Source organism: Carya illinoinensis, chromosome 16 (genome assembly GCF_018687715.1).
Source record: "Carya illinoinensis cultivar Pawnee chromosome 16, C.illinoinensisPawnee_v1, whole genome shotgun sequence".
Classification (NCBI taxonomy): Eukaryota; Viridiplantae; Streptophyta; class Magnoliopsida; order Fagales; family Juglandaceae; genus Carya; species Carya illinoinensis.
In genome coordinates, this window is record NC_056767.1 from 24,580,591 (window position 1) to 24,601,651 (window position 21,061).

Below are 21,061 nucleotides of genomic sequence, written 5' to 3' on the forward strand. Positions count from 1 at the left end.
GTATTCATTACTCTCGCTTCGTCTTCCACATGAGAGTTACCGATGTCCCTCGTCAATCACTTATGCTAGCCCCTAAAATCTCCCTTGAAGTGTTCAAATCCCTCCTTCAGCATCACTCCAAATCTCTCTCTCTCATCTCTTTCTCTTGTGCATAGCTGCTCAGCATACTGCCTCGATCTGCTATCGCGAGCTCCCTCTAGTATATATATATATACTAGTAGTTGGGCAACGTCCAAGGGACGTTCGCCCAAGTGTATAAAAATATTATTTTTAAGAATTAATATTGCTTTTATTAAGGAAAAAATTTTGATTAATAATGTAATGCTTTTAGAAAAAATATATATAATTTCTAACATCAAATAGTAAGATAGACTTAAATCAGTTTTAAAGCACTTAGAATTAAAATCTTATTATTTACTACTGCATGTGCTCCTGGGTACGGCTGGAAACAACAAATACGTGAAACTAAAAAAAAAAAAAAAACAAACATTGAACCAAAACTATGCAGTACAGAAGACAAACTGTTAACAGTAAATTAACTTGCAAAGCACATTTTCTTAGTTTAATAAAGTGATTATTTTTAATAAGTGATATAATTTTTATAAAAAAAAAAATACTAAGGTTTTTATGAGATATTATTATTTGATTTTAATGTTTCATAATGAATTTAAATTGATAAATAAATAATATTTTATTGAAATAATTGTATTCGTAAATATAGTTGGTAAATAGATTTAAACTTAATTATTTTACATTTCTCTTTATTTATATAAGGAATGAATAGAAATTTGAAATCACATATATAAATTTATATATAATATAATATTTATATATATCTAATATACCTCATAAATAAATGATCATTAATGCATGGGTTCCAGAATCGATACAGGCTGCATAAGCTTTGATAACTATGAATTTTTTCATAAGTGATTAGAGAGAGAGATATTAAAAAATAAGAACTTATAAGAAGAGAAAGAGGGGTGGGTATGTGATTGCCGAAATTACGCAGGAAAACAATTAATTTTATTATGATTCATGTAACTAACGGCATTAATTTTAACAATAAAATAATAAAAAATCGTTAAACTAACAAAATTATGTTAGATAGCCACTTTATATATATAAAAATATAAGTGTTATAAATACTAGTATTTATAATGTTACACCATTGAGAATTTAATATATAAATTATATAAATAATGGGAACTATTAACCCGGAAATAAATAAAGAGGGAAATCCATTTATTTAAACATTTATTCTTTCAAAACACAATTGCCAAGATCATTTATTATACATTATTAAGCTCAAACATTAAATACTAAGCTTATTCATGAACTCCCATTAGGGTCCCCACACCAAAAAAACAAAAAACAAAAAGGGGGTTCTACTCCTTTGCTTTTCGTTTGAGAAGAGCAAAGAAATCAATGCATCTCCCTGACTTGATAAGGGGGAGTTCTTCTTCAACTTTCTTTCTGAATAATTCAAAGAGCTCATCTAAAATCACATCCACAAAATGCTCCTTGATCAGTCCATCCATTGCAGCTCGAAGGTGAGATGCCAGTATTTGGCTTTCAGGAAGGTTTCTAACTTCTTTGACTTGAGGCAAGTTCTCCATTCTCTCTATGCTAAACTCACCATTTCTATTCACAACAGCTACCAACTCTTGAGGAGACATGAAGTAAGTTGGTACATTAAAGGAGTCCACTTCTTCCTCTCTAACTATTCCCTGAAAAATATAAAAATAAAAGCATCTTTTAAGGACACTGCATGTTTCAAGCAATCCAAATGTAGCAACAAGTTTAAACTGAATGGCTGCATTTAGCATTTCCTACCCTTTTGGCCATGTCCATGAGGCAAGACCCCAAGAGATCATACGTGATACTCTGTAAAGTTTGAGAATAAAGGGCTCCATTAGGGCGGCCAGTAGTGATCAAGGTAATCAACCCCCGCCACGCAACCTCTTGAGCCCTGGCACGCAAGAAACACTCCATATCTTCAGCATATTGAGCTTCATAGGCCTTTACTACTTCAACTTCTGAATCTGAGATCTGGATTCTCCCTTTATTCCATGAATGGAAGCTTTTGTCAACTAGAGATTTTGGGACTCTTGAAACTTGAAAGCCCGAAGATGGCATTAGAACTGTTAACAAAGTGCAAAGATGCGTTGGGAAACAAGCGAGAGTGGAAAGAACCTGCCACACTCGCCGCATAATACTGCCTGTCTGGTGGGATAGAAGTGAAGAGGGTATTGAAATCATTGGAGGTGTGATCATTGAAGAAAACCTAAAATTCAAGCAGCTGCGGATTGAATCCTTGGTATTGACACTTGCATTGCACTGCCCCAATTATGTTTCATACAACCAAAAATGTATTAGGCCCAACAGAGCAACCTAAATCTGCAATTCGAAACGTGTTCGACAGAACAATGCTGTTGAAATCAAGCTTCAAGCTTTTCTGCAATTGCATTAGTGATTAGCTTTTTTGCAGTATCAACGACACCTCTCTGCAATTGCATCAGTGATTAGCCCAAAAATGTATTGGGCTCCTAACCCACAGTCTCTTGAGAACTTGGCCCACCCTCAGAGTCCAGTCCATCCCACCCACTAAGAGAATAATTGTCTGAGAGTCCTTCGGGCAAGGAAGGATATCCTATTGTTTGAGTATAGATAAGCTCTTCATACCAAAACTTCAATTTGAAATAGCTGATAAGTCCGCTATCACATAATAACAAGAGTCTCACGGGCTCTATATATGTAGAGAATCCATGTATGTTGAGATCATCTAATTCATTGGTATTAAAAATGGAGTTTCCCATTACGATCACTTAGGCATCGAAAGCATTTTCCAGAACCGCTTAAGCCACTTTATTCTTTGGTACAGTAATCATGCGTGCATGGCAGTGAAACATGTCGACGAAAGTAAGTTTGACACAAGTCTATGCCCCCAACCTCTCCGGCTCTCACCACTGCTTTGTGTATGAACCAGCCCCCAGCTTCTCCCCTTTCCCTACCATCCATCTCCCTCCACATACCCTTACTCCTACCACAAAACATGTTGATTTTTTTGTTGAGAGCTGATATTTGCACGGGGAGTGGGGCACAAAGCCAAACCACGAGGGTAAATAGAGGGCACTGTGCATCTCTGTTCATGTGTAGAGGACTGTAATCAGACGTCGATCCGTACATGATGCAGTAAAGATTACATTACCTGGTAGGAGGAGTTGTTGGCGTAGCTGTAGGCACCATCTCTGCCTTTTAATGGGTATGCTTCAGAAATTTTGCCTACTCTCTCTCTCTCTCTGCGCATAATTGCGATGATGTACACATATATGCATGCATATATACACGCACATACAGTGGCGGATCTATGTATAGCTTGAGGGACCATGGCCCCCCAAAAGTTTTTTAAAATTCAGATTATCCCGAGTTTTATTCATAATTTCATGTATCTATAAATTGGCATCCCAAAAAAATTTGTAATTTCCTTATTCTCATATGTTTTCTAAAATTTTATAAAATTTCAATATACATAAAAATGTCTCTATCTAATTTTTTTTTTTTCCCTATAACTCCTAGATTTTGTATAATTTCTATATATTATCTATTTTCAAGGATGTGACCACACTAAAATTAAATTAAAACTAAGATTAGGAAAAATAAAAAACTATTAATATTGACCCTAAAGTTTTTTATTATTCAATTTTAAGTTTCTTAATATAGAATCTAAAGTGAAAATACCATAAAAATCATTTAAGATTGATGATTTACATGAAAAATAGTGGAGATGATTTATCTTATAAACTTTATTGATCAATGAAAAGTTTATTTAAGGTCTCAATTGTAGTATTTTATACTTAATGTGATACCAAAATAGATAGATTTTATATTAAATTTGATAAACTAGCTTAAATATTTTAATGAAAGATGGCATTCTAAAAGATTAATTGCTAGTTTCTGCAAAGAAAAAAATTTCTACATATTTTATATTTACAAAAATAATAATGAAAGAATATTATTCTATAAAATATTGTCGTAAAAAATCTGAAACAGACATTAAATTGTGTTTTTAAAATTTTATTTCTACGTTATTTGACAAATTATCAAGATTTAATTTTATATATGCTTTATGGTTTTGTAATATTTTTTCATTTTACATAAATATCTCGTGTAAAAGAAAAATTGCTAGTTCCGACACTGCACACATATATATTGAAAACACGTAATCTAAATAATAAAACTGGTGAGAACAACTAAAAACGTCTAAATAATGAGGGTGATGAATACATTTATTTAAGCAGGTGATCATGTTCGGCAAATGGGTCTCTTTCATTGAAATGAAAAAGGGTCATTTTCATTGCAACCAAGGGATGATATATAATAATATATTATTACTTGTTTTTCACTCATTGGAGTCTTTGCATGTTGCCATATTCAAAACTGTGATTCTTCGTTAAAGCTTCATACCCAATTAAAGGTAGGGATGGTGCCTACAGCTACGCCAACAACTTCCAAAACAAGACATTTTCATCACAACCGACACGGAGCAGATTTTGCGAGTTTCAGAGGCAGAGTTGAAGGTCGGGATCAGACTTCAACTTAATCGAAATCGGAGTCAAAACAAGTTGAATCCTGACTCCGACTTAAATCTGCTCAGGTCTAAGTATAGAGGCTAGAGTCAAGGGTGATCATGAACATGGCAAATTCACAATGGAGGAGCTTCATGAGATTGAAGCGAGTTGGTGAAGATGTCACCATGGATGAGCTTAGAGAATGAAATATTCAACAATTTCAGAGAATGTAAAATACCCAACAAACTATACATGCCATGCGAGACTTGCTCATCTCTATGGCAATGGAATAGGAATGAAAAATATTATTGTTCATCTTAAATTTTGTCATTCCAATTCTCACCCGCTGATGTGAGGCATTATAAGTAATTTTCAATATAAGTTGACGGTATAAGAACTTAAAAACTGTGTCATATCAACTTGTGTGAATAAAGAATGAATTCAGGGTGAAGATTAGCACTACTCAGTAGAGATAGGTACTCCTACTCTTAGCAACATTGATTTCATTTGCCTCCTTAGTTTGCAATCAACGTACTTGGCATACATTACACCACTAATGGCTATTGGCTTTCAATGTTCATACCGGAGTCATTTTAATACAACATTAAGAAGCTCGAACATGAATTAACTAAAATACTAAAGCTTATTGAATGCCCATTAGCCCCCTCCCCCAACCAAACAAACGAGAAAAGTTCTAGCGTTTTGCTTTGCGTTTCAAAAGAGCAAAGAAATTAATGGATCTCCCTAACTTGAAGAGGGAGAACTCTTCTTCAGCTTTCTTTCTAAATAACTCAAAGAGCTCGTCTAAGATCACATCCCCAAAATGCGCCTTGATCAGTCCATCATATGCAGCTCGAATGAGAGATGCCAATTTTTGGCTTTTAGGGAGGTTGCTAGTTTCTGTTACACGAGCCAACTTTTCAATTCTCTCGACACTAAATTCCCCATTTCGATTCACAGCTACTACCAGCTCTTGAGGAGACATGCAATAAGTTGGTACGTTGAAGGAGTCCACTTTTTCCTCACCAATTATCCCCTGAACCAAATAAAAAAGCAAAAGCAGATGTAAGAACAAACCATGTTTTGTGCATTCCAAATGCAGCAACAAGTTTAAATCCAATGGCTGCATAACAACCACCAATCATCTTTACATAATTCGATGTTATGCTATTATTATTGTCAACTCAAAATGGTAATAAAAAATTAGCACTTTCCTTAAACTGAGGAGAAATGGTGTAGTGGGATGATTTTTAATATGTATCTTTAGGTGTCTGGTTCAAATCCGAATAGGTCGGATTGAAAGGGGGTATCCATATAATTCTATCAATCAAGAGGGTTATCATTCCTTCCTCTGAGCCGATTAATTAATTAAGATAAAGAAAAAAAAGAGTTAGATCATAATCAAAAGAGGCATGAATGGTAAGAACTAAAGGCAAGCTATTATTTTCCTACCTTTCTTGCCATGTCCATGAGGCAAGACCTCAGGAGATCATGTAGGATATTCTGATGAGTTTGAGAATGTAGGGCATCATTAGGGCGGCCATAAACGGTAAGGGCAATCAACCCTCCACCCACAACCTCTTGAGCCCTTGCATGCAGAAAACACTTCATATCTTCAGCATATTGATCTTCATAGGCCTTCACAACTTCATCTTCTGTATTAGAGAAGTGGATTCTCCCTTTATTCCAAGCTGGGGAGCTTTTGTCAACTATCGATTTCGGGACTCTTGAAAGCCAATGGATGGCATAAGAGGAATGAACAAAGTGCAGAGAGTCATTGGGAAACAAGCGACGGTAAAAAGAACCTGCCACACCCGCAGCATAATATTGCCTGTCTGGTGGGGCAGATGTGAAGAGTGTATTGAAATCATTGGAGGTGTGATCATTGAAGAAAACTTGAAATTCAAGCAGTTGAGGATCGAATCCTTCACATTGACACTTAAACTGCACTGCCTCAATTATGTTTTGTACTGCAAAAAACGTATTAGGCCCAACAGAGCAACCTAAGTCTGCAATCCGAAACGTGTTTGATAGAACTATGTTCTTGAGATCAAGTTGGTCTGCAATTCCATCAGTGATTAGCTTTTTCGCAGTATCAATGACTCCTCTCTGAAATAGAGAAAATCTTGTCCAGTGTTATCGTTTGAATAATCTTTTTCTTGTCACCGTCACTACAAAACTACATAAACCATATAACATAGCCATTGCCACTAATCTAAATTAGTATTCTACCTTATTAATGAAACATGTGAGGATATGCCAACTTATTATCTATAGTAGACCTCGAAGAATTAAACTTGTTGGGAGGAAAGTGATCATGTAGAACATTTCATGTTTTATAAACGCAAAAAGTGTAAATCATTGAAAAAAAAAAAAAAAAAAAAAAAGAGAGATTATAATCAAAGGGAATTGTACCAAAAGAAGGGAAAAAAAAAACAGCTAGCTTAGCAGAGCCAAAGTCATTTTCGAGACCAAGTTTATGCCCCCAACAGACCCTTCTCCCCTCCTTCCCCTTACTCCACCTCCTACTGCCAAAACCTATGGATTTTTTTTTTTTTTTTAGTTGTGGGTTTCTGTACTTGGTATTGAATATGAAAATGAATATTTTCAGCAACTATAGTTGCTGTAGTTCTATGTCTACCATGCACGAAGAGGACCATAATTAGATGTCAATCCGTACGTGATCATGTTGAAAAGATTACCTGGTAGGAGGAGTTGTTGGCATAGCTATGAACACCATCTCCACCTTTCATTGGGTATGCTTCAATATGCTCTGCTGCCATAATCTCTCTCTCTCTCTCTCTCTCTCTCTCTCTCTCTCTCTCTCTCTCTCTCTCTCACACACACACACACACACACATTGTAGTGTAGGTATACATACATATAGATTCAAAAGACGTTATTTTTTAATTCATAAATAACAAGACTAACAACCAATAAATAAATATATAATGAGGGCGATAAATTTATTTAAGGAAATGTCTGTTCTTTCATTGTGCTGCTCGGCAAAAAGTCTTTGAACCAATCCTAGCGCGGACGACTAGGCCAAAGGTAAGAATTCAAAGTGAAATTATTTTTTAAAAAATTTCATATTAGAGTTTTGACTAGGCCAAAGGTAACAATTCAAAGTGAAATTATTTTTTAAAAAATTTCATATTAGAATTTTTCTATATACAAGCGAATTCATGTATCTATCTGCATACTAATATTACTACTTTCATATTCAAAATTTAAATTGACACAATTTTCATTAAAGTCTTACTTTCTGACCAATCACGTTGGATAAGTACTCGTATTGATACACAGAATTGCTTACAACGAGACTTTTCCTTTATGTTATAAGGACGTTCTGCTTTAATTTGTTTAAAACTCATAGCAAAATATTAAAAGAATATACGAAGCTTGTTCATTACAATACTAACCTTTATTGAATATCTCTTTTATGTAAATTTTGTTTCTTAAAGTAATATAAATGGCTGGTGTCACACCTTACACAATGCTAATATAACATGATTTAATTTGCAAGGTTAATTTGAAAATTTGAATCTAATAAATCAAATCTTGTCATTTCAAACATATAGATTATAATCAAGAAGAAGAAGCCATCAATAGCACACGAAGAGCAGCAAAATGAAAACCCATTAGCCCCCCAACCCAACAAAAAAAAAAATGATTTGTACAAATCCTAAATAAACAAGTCTCATGGAAGCCTTTGTAAAAATGTAGACCATATCTTTAAAAAATGTAAAAAACAATTCTTTTTTATTGAAATCCACTTTTTCACAAAAGATCTAAATGGGACTTGTCTATCGAGAGCTTGTACCTAATATTACTCTTTCTTTACTCTTCTCAAATGCAAAGCAAAGAAATGTGGGGCTTAGTCCTTTACTTTGCGTTTGAGAAGAGCAAAGAAATCAGTATTTATGAATGACATGATGAGGGGGAGTTGTTCTTCAACTTTATTTCTAAATAACTCAAACAGCTCCTCTAAGATCACATCTCCAAAATGCGCCTTGATCAGACCCTCCAATACAGCTCGAAGGTTAGATGCAATTACTTGGCTTTTAGAAAGGTCTCTAAAATTAATGACGCCTGGCAATTTCTCCATTCTCTCTATTCTAAATTCTCCATTTCGATGCACAGCAGCTTCAAGCTCTTGAGGAGACATCCAATACGTTGGTATATTAAACGAGTCCACTTTTTCCTCACTAACTTTACTCTGAACAAAAAAAAAAAAAAAGTTAAGAGAATTTGGTAAGGGATATTGCATGAATCTTTTTGTTAGGATAATAAAAACTGGACGAGGTTGATCATTTCCTACCTTTCTGGCCATGTCCATGAGGCAAGATCCCAGAAGATTAAAAATGAAAGTATGTGGAGTTTGAGAATGGGGGGCTCCATTAGGACGGCCAGCAAAGATAAGGGCAATCAACCCACCACACACAACCTCTTGAGCCCTGGCATGCAGAAAACACTCCATATCTTCAGCATATTGAGCTTCATAGGCCTTGACAACATCTTCTTCTGAATCTACAATGTAGATTCTTCCTTTATTCCAAGCAGGGGAGGTTTTGTCGACTACCAATTCCGGGACTTTCGAGAGCCAATGGATAGCATAAGAGGAATGAACAAAGTGCAGAGATGAATTGGGAAACAAATGACAATAGAAAGAACCTGCCACACCAGCAGCATAATACTGCCCATCTGGTGGGAGAGATTTGAAGAGTGTATTGAAATCATTTGAGGTGTGATCATTGAAGAAAACTTGAAATTCAAGCAGCTGAGGATCTAGTCCTTGGCATTTACCCTTGCACTGCACTGCCTCGATTATGTTTTGTATTGCAAAAAACGTGTTAGGCCCAACAGAGCAACCTAAATCTGCAATTCGAAACGTGTTTGACAGAACAATGTTGTTGAAATCAAGCTTTTCTGCGATTGCATCAGTGATTAGCTCTTTTGCAGTACCAATGACACCTCTCTGAAAATACAAAACAAAAAAGAAAAAATCTATGTTTGATCATTGTGACTACAAAAACTACAGAAACCAATAACATGATCGTTGCTACTACTATAAATTAGTATTCCATTATGTTAATGAAACATAAGTGAGTGCTTGCCAACTGAAGACTACCACGTTACCCATAAACTCACTCCCTTGGACCGAGCTACCTCAATACCCAAAAAGTATCTGAGATGATCCAGATCCTTAGTTTTCAAGTCTTTGTTCAAATGAGGGTTCTGTTCAACAACTTCTTCATTATCACTCCCAGTAACAATACACACCCTGCTACTTGGATACGAAGGAAAGACAGATAAAACATCAAGACTTTACTTGACCTCTTAACTATTTATGTCTTTTGTTTGTTACACAACACTGAATGTACAATTCATTTGTTCTTCTGCCATCATTTCGGTTTCCCGACCGATTGTGGCACTAGTTAAATAGGGTGAATCACACAGATCTTGAATCAACTAGTAGATCATCTAAAGTACAGCTTGAGGAATTAAACATGTTGGGAGGAAGTGGTCTTGCTAAGAGTTTTACTTTTTTAAGTACTTAGTCCACAAAAGAAATTATAGAGATAGACCTTATACTTCCAAGCCTGGCACATATACATAATTTCACACTGCTGGCATGCCAATCTTCGGTGTAAAGGGTGGGTACTCCACGCCTGCTTGAAAGTATAATTTTTCTTATAAAATATTAATTTAGAAATTGATATACCTTAATGTGGTGCATCAAATTGTAACTCTCTCCTATAAAAAAGATCTTTTTATTATAATATATATGATAACACATCAAACTCATATTACTTGATGGGGTGCATCAAATTACTCTTCCAAATCACATAAGTTTATAAATTTTCAATTTATAACTTTCGTGGGGATCAAAGTGAGTTGTAATTGAGCTTGATTCGGAAACGATGTTCCCTATGTAAAGTAGGCCTTTTGGTAACTAATTAGAGTTGACATAAAATAGATCACGGAAGGAAGATGTGTCTGATGAATGAACGATTGAATCCCCACCCCCACCCACCCAAGTTCTTCTATGGAAGAAGTTCCCTTTCTTTTATGTGAGGTGGGACGGACGTAAGAGCGGAGCCTAGATAGAACGTGGAGCGCGGGCCCCGGCCACCTATACAGTTTCAATGTTTACTAAGCCGGCAATTTCTCTTCTTGATTAGAGGAAGTATACCCAAAGAGAACAAAAGCAGCTAAGTAGTGTGGACCCTGTTAGATTTTCTTGTGTTGTGGATTTCTATTTTCTGTGCAGCTATAACAAAATTAGTTGCAGGAAGATGAGAAGTACTAAGATTGATGGTTACCTGGTAGGAGGAGTTGTTTGCGTAACTGTATACATCATTTCCACCTTTCATTGAGTATTCTTCCCGAGAACTTTTGCCTATATCCTCTGCTGCCATCTCTCTCTCTCTCTCTCTCTCTAATTGTGGTGTATGTTACCAAGGCATGCATGCCATACTTACATTAATAATACTTGCTGGGTTTTCACTCACCTTACCTAGTCTTTCTCGCCATATTTAAGTCAATGATTCCTTGCTAATATTTAGTTGTTAATTGTTCGTTGGATAGAGAGCCACCAATTATATTTTGGTAGGGCTGGGCAACCGGGTACCGGACCGGGTATCCGGGTATACCCGGCCCGGAACCCGGATTCCAAATCCGGGCCGGAGTCCGGCCCGGATATACCCGGGTTACGACTCGGGCTGGAACCCGGATTGATCCGGGTTTTTACAACCCGGAAATCCGGGTTCCGGCCTATACCCGGGTTTTTTTTTTTTTTTTTTTTTTTTTTTTAATGGCACATAACGTTTATTTTTCCTTTTCATATCTTGCAAATAACGTTTCTTTTTCTTTTTCTTTTTCAGATCAACATTCCTCATTACATATTAGTACAACATTAGGAAATGATCAATAATTCCTGATGATCCAATTCAAAAAAAAAAAAATCCTGATGATCAACATTCCACATTACAAACTCATCCCAATTCGTGCAAAAACATACACAAAGTGAAAATGAGAAGATAAATCAAATTAATACAACATTCCTAATGATCAATAATTCCTGATGATCAAAAAAAGCAATGCAAACCCCACTTCCAGCAATGCAAACCCCACTTCCAGATCTTGATCCGTAGACAACCATACCAAATCATGTAAGAACAAGTAGTAGATGCAAGTACAGCAAGGACAGCACAGAGAAGGCACATGCAACAGCATTTGCAAAAGCAAAAAACCTGCAAATACATGGTTAAATATATAAACAACAGCACATAATTATATTCTGTGCATGCAAAATACAAACAAGACTGTTAATACACATAATTATATTGCCATGTGGTTTAAAGTTCTTGGATGCATATGAAAACAAAAAACACAATCAAATTATTGCTACATGCTTAATGTTTGCATTCTTTTGTAAATAGTAAACACTGATTCGTAATTTAAGCAGCAATGAATTTCTCTGCAAGCATGGTGTTGCGAATATAGACAACCAACATATGGAAATTCCTACCAACTACTGAATCCAAGAGTTTTCTACTGTACCTTCCATCTATGAATGTTAATACTGTGCTAAAACTTTAAATGCTACCCTTTCGGGCTTAATTTTCTGGTACCATCTAAAAGAGAGAGAAACATCAATGTCTGCTCCTGATTATCTCCTACCAACAGTTAAGGAGGGAAAATAGAAAAGGAAGAATACAATTACAAGTGGGCTCCAAAGAAAGGATAGAGGCAGCATCAAACTTCCAAAAAATTAAACTTCCAAAATTACAGATAAATCAAAATGATAGCATCAAACTTCCAAAAAATTAAAAATGAAAACTTTACTAAAAGAACTCTAATCTTAATCCCTTTTATAATCTTCTATCAACCTCAAACTCTCAGCCCAATCTTCATCTTTGAAACTTCTCAAAAACCCCATTAAAAAAAAAAAAGGAAAAAAAACCTGCAAGGACAGCAAGGGCAGCACAGAGAAGGCACATGCAACAGCATTTGCAAAAGTAAAAAACCTGCAAATACATGGTTAAATATATAAACAACAGCACATAATTATATTCTGTGCATGCAAAAAACAAACAAGACTGTTAATGCACAATTATATTGCACATAATTATATTGCCATGTGGTTTAAAGTTCTTGGATGCACAGGAGCTTGCTGAGTAGAGGCAAATATCAAATACATGAAACCATAGAAAGAAGAAATGGCTGATTCGATGTACATAGTTTAGAACTTCAGCATGTGGATCAACTTCAGTATTTCTTTTTTCTATTGGCTTATTTGAGCATCTAACCAATACGTATACACTAGACATGAATAAAATAGGAGCAAAATTTGTACAAAATCTCTTACCTCCATTGAAGATTAACCAAGGATAAACTTTTCAGCATGAATGGGAATGGAGACTCACATCAGCCTCGGTTGAAGATGAAGCTAGATGATCGTCTAAAAAAAATTAAAAATTGAGTTAGACAAATAATAAACCGAATTAGATAGATATTAAAAAAAATATTTCACGTTTCAAACTTACCTTCAAGGTCCATCGACTGTATATATTCTTCCAAATCCCGAATGTTAATTGGTTTGGTCCTTAACCAATTTTGGGTGCAAATGAGAGCTTCAACAGTTTCTGGAGACAAGGAACTCCTAAAAGGATCCAATATGCGTCCTCCAGTACTAAATGCGGACTCCGAGACAACAGTGGAAATGGGGGTGGCTAACACATCACGTGCTACCTCAGCAAGGACAGGATAGTTAACGGCATTAATTCTCCACCAATCTAAGATATCAAAACCGAGCGAGTCGTCTATACACGTCTCAGAAAAATATCTATCTAGCTCCGATCTAAACTCCGTAACACACCGTTCCTTAAGAAAGTTGGTAAACATGATCTTAAATTTAGTAGGTGCTGGCTCATTACCAATATTTATATTAGTGCTGCTTGGCCTTCCTTGAGCCACATTAGAACTCCTCCCACTAGCCACACGAAATCCGTTATACTGCTCAATCAAGCGGCCTAAAAGGAGTTTAACCCTGTCCTCTATCTTATTCGCCAACTCACACCCTCTGCATTTTTGCAACCAGAAATTCATTGCCATCATTTTATATCGTGGATCAAGCACAAAAGCAACATATATCATCAAGTTGAACCTATTTGTGCTACCCCAATACTTCTCATACTTGTTTCTCATATTTATGCCCATAGTACTAGTGATAATATCATCACTCAAGCACATATCATTTAATGTATCCTCAATTGTGCAAAGTTGCTCAAAATAAACATTAGCTGTCACATACAAAGAACCAGAAATGCTCAATGTAACATCATAAAAAACTTTCAGCAACTCCACAAAAATCTGTGCATTTTTCCAATCATTGCTAGTGGGGTTCAAGAATTGGTCATCCACAAACGCATATTGTTCAAAGGCTTGTTTGTGTTTTTCAGCGGTACTCAACATCAAATATGTAGAGTTCCATCTAGTAGGAACATCCAAGCAAATCATCCTCCCACTAATTTTTTCCTTTACCGCACAAGCCTTGAACTTGGCAAATCTTGAAGGTGAGGATTTCACATACCGGACAGCATCCCTAATCTTTGACACAAAATCAATTACATCCTTCAAGCCGTCCATAACAATCAGATTCAATATATGGGCAGCACATCGCATGTGAAGAAATTCACCACCTAGTATAGTACGATCATGGTCTTTTATTCTTCTCCTCATATAATCAACAGCAACATCATTTGAGGATGCATTATCAACTGTGATGGTTAAAATTTTATCAATACCCCATTCATGCAATCCCGAGTTTAACACTCTCCCAATGGTTTCGCCCCTATGGTCAGGAATTTGGCAAAACTTAAGTATTTTTTTGTGCAATCTCCAATTGCAATCAATAAAATGTGCGGTAATGCGGTACCCGGACCGGGTTCACCCGGGTTGTAGAAACCGGGTACCGGCCCGGATGTTTTCCGGGCCGGTGCCCGTAACCGGAACCCGGTTATCCGGGTTCCGGACCGGGCCGGAAAAAAATCCGGCCCGATTGCCCAGCCCTATATTTTGGCCGTATTAACCTGTTCTAGGTTGGCTAAGACATCTTACGTAACAGAATGGTCAATCCACATATAAATAGTATTGTGTTTGATGGACAAAAGCATGCCGTCCATGAGGTATTTTTTAAGCCGATTGGTGAGTGACTCGGCAGGTTTGGGGGGTTTTTAATATTATTATTATTTAAAAATTTAAAAAAATTAAATTAAAATTTGAAAATATTGAATTGTTTATTATATTTTACGTAAAAATTTGAAAAAATTATAATTATGAGATGAAAATTTTAAATTTGAAATGAGAATTTTCATTTACCAAACCTGCTTTCTCTTTTTCTTAAGCTTCATTTGGAGAATAAATGAGAAGACAAAATGGCAGCATAATGAGTAATGAGATAAAAAAAATATATATAAATAATAATTAAATAACTTGTAAATAGTAATGAAATTTTTTTTAATTAAGATAGTTAATTATGTTTTTAAAATGATTGAAAATTTGTTACATTATAACTTTTTAATATTATTTTTATTTAAAAATTTGAAAATTTTAAATTATTTTTTATATCTTATTTAAAAGCTTGAAAAAATTATAATAATTATTTGAAAAAGTCACAGATTTATAATTCAAAAGCATGTTTTATAGCTACGTTGAAAACTTTTGATATGAGATTAGATAATTTCTGTTAATTTTGATATGAGATTGGATAATGTGTGTTTCCGAACGGTGCTTTGATGTCTCTCTATATTCAACTAGGATGGCTAAAGATGACAAATGCTCAAAATGAAGAATAATATTGCTCAAAACGAGAATAGATCTTTCCTACTATAAAACATTGATTTTTTTTTTTTTATAAATTAAAATGCCATTAAAGGTAAACTGAGGGAGATTTATGTGCTTAATAAGAGAGGTCTTATGGCTTTGCTATCATGGTCTCTTCACACAAATTAATCCTTCATTTCTTAAAATGAAAAGAGTAATACTACATACAGTCGTGAAATACACAAGTGCCATACAATCTCTTTGAAAAATAGTAGAGTCCACTATTAAAAAAATATTTTTTCATATAAATTTCATATTTATTCACTTTTTTCAAAATAATGACACGACACTTACACAATCACAATTATCATCTCTTTCTTCAATTCATTTGCCATTTTTGTAAACTGTTTTCCCTCTAAACATGATCACATTGATCACATATCTATACGAAGTAAAATAAATAAAATAAATAAATAAAACTGGCACCAATAACACCAGAATAATAAAACCACTTGCAAGCAAATTTGTTGATCGAGAGAATGTGTTCTATATATCATCAACTTAATGCATAGCTCAAAAATTAAATAGAAGCCCAATAATCATTTTTGAGGAACCTTCAAGGGAGCCAAAGCTCCAAAAATAAAAATAAAAAAGAGAGAGACCACATTTTAACTAACATAAATCAGAGAAGACTTTGTCTCAAAAACCATATTATTCGTACTCGAATGGAGTTAAGGGATGGCAATGGGTGAACCAGGTCAAATATCACCCATAAAACCACCCAAAACAACAATGCCCTGTAAAGCCCCCCATCCAGAACACAAGGGCACTAGCCACAAAAATTAACTCTTCATAAAACACATGCATTTGATGCTGTACTAATTAGGAACCCATCATGCTGCCATGTAATGCATCATTTATGTCCCCCTGTCTCGATTTGCCTGTCAAGTAATAATCATTTAATCAATGTTATCAGATAACCGGGAAACAGAGAAGAAAAATACATTTCTTTCCTTATGGGGACCTCATCCACCATACCAAATAATCAAAAGAACCACGTGAAGCTTTCGGTTCATAAACCAATCCAGTGAACATCAAATGGATACAGGATAGTCTAGTAAGCCCATTTGGGACTGTTTTGCAAACAAATTTCTGTGAGAAGAAACGAAGTTCATTCTTTAAGAGTAATATTTCTAATAATCATTTAATCAATGTTATCAGATAACCTGGAAACACAGAAGAAAATACATTTCTTTCCTTATGGGACCTCATCCACTATACCAAATAATCAAAACAACCATGTGAAGCTTTCGGTTCATAAACCAATCCAGTGAATCATCAAATGGATACAGGATAGTCTACTAAGCCCACTTGGGATTGTTTTGCAAACAAATATCTGTGAGAAGAAACGAAGTTCATTCTTTAAGGGTAATATTTCCATCGAAGCTGCGTTAAAAGTCATGCCCAAATTAACTTCCCGGCTTATTAAAAATGATGAGAGAACAAGAGAACCACTGATGTAACATGAAAGGAGGATAATGCAAGAATCACTACAAAGTTTCTTACCTTTATGCCAAAAATTGTTTAAGAACTTATCGAAGGAAGCTCCATGACCTTTCCCACTGCAACTGTTTTTCCTGTAGGACAGCAATTCGTGTGACAACGTACAAGAATATTATAAACACTCATCGAATACGTGGGCAGTATCAGTTTCTCACCTTCAGTACGAAGAGTGAACCTTCCAAGTTGAGGAAAATCTGAGAACTTCTCGATGCATATTAAATTATTCACCTAAGAACCACAAGCCGCCCACAAGGGATCATTTTTTTTTTTTTTTTTTTTTTGACAACTAAAATGAAATTTTATTAAAACAAATAAATAGAAGATGCCCAAGTACACAGAAAGTATACAAAACAGAACACCTAATTACAAGTTGGGAGCTAAAGATGGATGCAAGAAAACCGCTAAAACTAGCCTCATGAAATAGAATAAGGTGTAGAAAGAGAAATCTGATTCCATCCATCTATTTGAGAGCAAACTCTATTTGATAGAATAAAGTTGGGAGCAAACTCTATTTGAGAGATTTTTGCAACATGCATGATATATTTTCAGAAGAAATGTGGCGTGAATTTTAATACTAATAAGCAACAAAGCCAACCTGAATGCGGCATACGACGACAGCACCATTTTTCACAAAGAGAACTTTCTTTTTCATAGGTTTCTTCGTCTTTGGATCAATTTGCTGCAACAACTCAACAATCTCGCATTCTTCGACAACAGAATGAATGTGCAAGACAGCCTTATAGCCAGCTGTAAAAATTGCCTAGAAACCAGCCACATTCACAGTACTTAAGAAATCACATACCTAATTATAAGCAACAATATAAGATAAAGATGAACAAAATAGCAAACCACTAAACGGAGGGGGGAAGTTAAATGCATACATTGTCTAGCAACTCAAGGATCTGCAACTGGGCAACAAACTCGGTAACAGCAGATATTGGTTTAACTGCATGGAGGAAAGCAAATTTAGTACATCAGAAAGCAACAACGCCGCCCCCCCCCCCCCCCCCCCCCCCAAAAAAAAAAATGAATGTTCAAGAGCACAATGTTAAAAGTAGACCAGATAATAATAATGCCAGCAGTGGATGGACATGGGATTCGGATTGGGATTTTGGAGAAAGGGGCATGGGAAGAAGAAATAGGAAGAAGGTTGGAATTTATAATTTTATAAGGTGTTTACATTAAAAAGTATTCTAGCCACCAGACTCAAAGAAAACTGTAACATCCAGAAAGGAAAATTACCAATGCTTGACAAAACGAAGCCTGACAATATGCCGTCTTCTTCAATCCCAGACAGTTTAACCCGTAGATTTTCACCTGGGCCTGCTTGTCTAACCTTATCTTCATCACAGTATACTTCAAGAACCTTAACTTGAGCCTGCAGATTAATAAGAAAACTCGTCAGTCAACAGTAAGTTGGGAAGTTCCTGGAGAGAGAGAGAGAGAGAGAGAGAGAGAGCAAAAATAATAAGGATACCTTATTTGGCATGACCAGCAATGAATCTCCCTCACGCACACTACCAGATTCTACTTTTCCCATAACAACAGTTCCCATCTCCTTGAACTTGTCTATAATAGGCATCCTAAAAGTTTGACATAGTAATAAACAAGACCACATCAGCAAGATCAAAGCAATCATGAGAGGAGCACAATGTGAATTCTGAATCAAGTTTATTAAGTAACTACACATTCCCATCAGAAACTAAATTAATTGTGATCAACCAAGTGCTTAACACACAAGAGACTACTAATAATAAAGACTAAAATAGTATTGTTTGAATACATTGACCTGCTTGATAGGGTGACACGAATGATAGGATCTTATTGAAATCACAGAAGGGCACAACCCTAGTAAATAGGAGGTCTATAAAAGTATATGCCCAACAACTGAGAAGAAAAGAGCAAATTCCTCCAAATATAGAAAGCTAGATGATGTTTTGGAATGCCAAACAAAATTGCCTATTGTGGAGGAAAGGAATTGCAAATCTTAATATTAAAACATAAATTTTCTCCCAGCAGCCACTCATTGTGTTTTTTCATCCCGGAAAAAAAAAAAAAAAAAAAAAAAGAATTATAGGTCAAAGTTGGAATGTATAAAGGCAATCCAGCGACTTTATCATTATCTTTCTTGGAATTGCTATACGTTTGTAACTTAGAATTTAAGTTTTGCCCACTTTTATGTACCTCATGAAAGCTCTTTATTACTTCTATTATTTTTAGCATTATCTTTATTACTTTCTTTGTAATGAAACTTTTCTAGTAAATTTTTCTTTTTTAAATTCAACGTGTTGTAAGAGACAATGATCCACTGAATTTCTAACCAGATAACTAATAACGCCCAGGCTGGCACGAAAGCAGTTCACACAATAAGGTATCCTCTCATCCAATGTAAAACATGCTCACTTAATTATGCATCTTGTCAATGAAAAAATAAATAAATTTTGAAACATGAACCAGAATTCATATATGTCAACCAGAGAACTGTTTCCACAGGGACCACAGGCTGGGTGGGTTGAGAATGGAGGTAGTTAAGCTGTGAGAGAGAGAGAGGGAGATCTGTGGTAAAAAGGAAACATAAAGACTGAATCACACCTAAATGGACCTTTGGGATCTCGTTGAGGAATTTCAGTGGCATCAAGGGCTTCAAAGAAGCAGGGACCATCCCACCATGGACAAATGCTTTTATTCATTCTTGTTTTCAAATTTGCACCAAGCAGGCCAGAAATTGGCAGGAACTGGACATCTGCAAGCCAGAAAGGTATTAGTGCACAGGCAAGTCTTTAAATCCCCATGCAACCACAACACCACGTATGTTCAAAATCTGCACAATAACATTTTTGCTGCACAGAGAGACTCAAACTAGATTTATGAAGTGATTTTCTAGCACAATGTTTTTTTCTATATTTAAGTAATAAGAGATTTTATTAATGCAAGTAAATAAGCATTGCCCAAGTACACAAGCGGAAACACCTAAATACAAGCTAGGGACTAGGAGCTGGGAAAGTCTGAAAGCAACCTATCCTCCCTTCAGAATTTATATTTAAAGCATAAAGCAAGCTGTAAAAATCAGTAACATCCCCCACTTCCCAATCTTGGACATCTCCAATAAAGCTTACTGACCACTGAATAAATCCAGTAGAATTATCCATGTAATCAGCCACGAAGGCACTGAAGCAATTCTGAAGAAAGAGAGGAAAACGTTCTTCAAGGCCTCGTCCCCACACCACAAGTCATGCCAAAAACTGATCTGGTTTCCCCTACCCACCTCAAATCTGAAATTTCTGAATAACACATCCCATCCATTACGAATGAATTTCCACACCCCCACACCATATGCCCCTCTTACTTCATTGGAGCACCAATCACCCCAAGTACTCCCGTACTTGGCATCAATAACAAGCTTCCACAGAGCGTCCCCTTATTGATGATACCTCCATAGCCATTTCCCTAAAAGTGCCTTATTGAAAGTTCAGCTTTTTAATCCCCAAACCACCCAATGAAAGAGGAGTACAAATCTTATCCCACGTAAGCAAATGGAATTTCTTCTCATTCTCCATACCAACCCACAAGAGAAAGCATGAAATATCCTTTCCATTCTATTAGCCACTCCTGTAGGCAAAAGAAAAAGAGAGAAAAAATAGGTTGGTATATTAGATAAGGTTCTCTTGATTAAAGTGATTCTACCACCTCTGGACAAATATATCATTTTTCCAACCAGCCAATCGACACTCAAATCGTCTCTAAAATCCAATCCCAAATAGCCTTGGATTTGTGTGGTGCCCCCAAAGGGAGGCCAAGATACTTCATAGGCAAGCTGGAGACTTTGCAGCCCAAAATATCAGCCAATTCCCCTAAATTATGAACCAAACCAACAGGAATCATTTCAGACTCCAATAAATTCACCTTTAAGCTGGATATAGCTTCAAAACATAACAGGAGAGCCTGTAAAGAACGGATCTGATCACAGTTTGGCTCACAAAGAATCAAAGTGTCATCCGCAAAGAATAGATGAGAAACATTAACACAACCATACGAAGGGCTGCCCACCGAAAAGCCTGATATGAATCCCTTATCTGCCCCCCTTCAATGTTCTGCTC

The 21,061-nt window shown here is 35.7% G+C and overlaps 3 protein-coding genes and 1 pseudogene across 5 annotated transcripts in view; all 4 read right to left on the bottom strand.

Moving 5' to 3' along the window:
- Positions 1 to 1,388: 1,388 nt before the first annotated feature.
- On the bottom strand, positions 1,389 to 2,819 carry LOC122298941 (annotated as a pseudogene).
- Positions 2,820 to 5,027: 2,208 nt separating this feature from the next.
- On the bottom strand, positions 5,028 to 7,990 carry LOC122298502 (loganic acid O-methyltransferase-like). The gene is made up of 3 exons (XM_043108275.1): positions 7,274 to 7,990; positions 6,024 to 6,680; positions 5,028 to 5,607 (listed from the first exon to the last, which is right to left on the bottom strand). The coding sequence occupies exons 1-3, from the start codon at positions 7,352 to 7,354 to the stop codon at positions 5,266 to 5,268; spliced, it is 1,080 nt and encodes a 359-aa protein (XP_042964209.1). The 5' UTR covers positions 7,355 to 7,990; the 3' UTR covers positions 5,028 to 5,265.
- Positions 7,991 to 8,098: 108 nt separating this feature from the next.
- LOC122298501 (loganic acid O-methyltransferase-like) lies at positions 8,099 to 11,140 on the bottom strand. The gene is made up of 3 exons (XM_043108274.1): positions 10,898 to 11,140; positions 8,893 to 9,549; positions 8,099 to 8,790 (listed from the first exon to the last, which is right to left on the bottom strand). Exons 1-3 carry the CDS (start codon positions 10,991 to 10,993, stop codon positions 8,449 to 8,451), a joined length of 1,095 nt encoding a protein of 364 aa, XP_042964208.1. The 5' UTR covers positions 10,994 to 11,140; the 3' UTR covers positions 8,099 to 8,448.
- A 4,761-nt stretch (positions 11,141 to 15,901) lies between these two features.
- The window catches only part of LOC122299157 (eukaryotic peptide chain release factor GTP-binding subunit ERF3A), a 28,753-nt gene continuing 23,593 nt past the window's right edge, over positions 15,902 to 21,061 (bottom strand). For 2 of the 3 annotated variants that reach the window (XM_043109161.1, XM_043109159.1), the window contains exons 12-19: positions 19,557 to 19,707; positions 18,442 to 18,547; positions 18,207 to 18,342; positions 17,846 to 17,910; positions 17,560 to 17,724; positions 17,120 to 17,192; positions 16,968 to 17,038; positions 15,902 to 16,342 (exon numbers count right to left, since the gene is read on the bottom strand). In XM_043109161.1, coding sequence (XP_042965095.1) covers positions 16,986 to 17,038; positions 17,120 to 17,192; positions 17,560 to 17,724; positions 17,846 to 17,910; positions 18,207 to 18,342; positions 18,442 to 18,547; positions 19,557 to 19,707 — 749 coding nt within the window. In that variant the 3' untranslated portion in view covers positions 15,902 to 16,342; positions 16,968 to 16,985. Of the gene's footprint in view, positions 16,848 to 16,967; positions 17,039 to 17,119; positions 17,193 to 17,559; positions 17,725 to 17,845; positions 17,911 to 18,206; positions 18,343 to 18,441; positions 18,548 to 19,556; positions 19,708 to 21,061 lie in introns of all 3 variants that reach the window. The other variant, XM_043109160.1, reaches the window with a different exon arrangement.

Bases quoted from the DNA above. Each gene is read 5' to 3' on its own strand.
- LOC122298502 (XM_043108275.1), bottom strand. From the start codon at position 7,354: ATGGCAGCAGAGCATATTGAAGCATACCCAATGAAAGGTGGAGATGGT. The intron at 6,681-7,273 runs GTAATCTTTTCA...TCTCTATTTCAG, and splicing joins CCAACAACTCCTCCTACCAG to AGAGGAGTCATTGATACTGC. The intron at 5,608-6,023 runs GTAGGAAAATAA...TATTTGGTTCAG, and splicing joins TCATGGACATGGCAAGAAAG to GGGATAATTGGTGAGGAAAA.
- LOC122298501 (XM_043108274.1), bottom strand. From the start codon at position 10,993: ATGGCAGCAGAGGATATAGGCAAAAGTTCTCGGGAAGAATACTCAATG. The intron at 9,550-10,897 runs GTAACCATCAAT...TTGTATTTTCAG, and splicing joins CAAACAACTCCTCCTACCAG to AGAGGTGTCATTGGTACTGC. The intron at 8,791-8,892 runs GTAGGAAATGAT...TTTTTTGTTCAG, and splicing joins TCATGGACATGGCCAGAAAG to AGTAAAGTTAGTGAGGAAAA.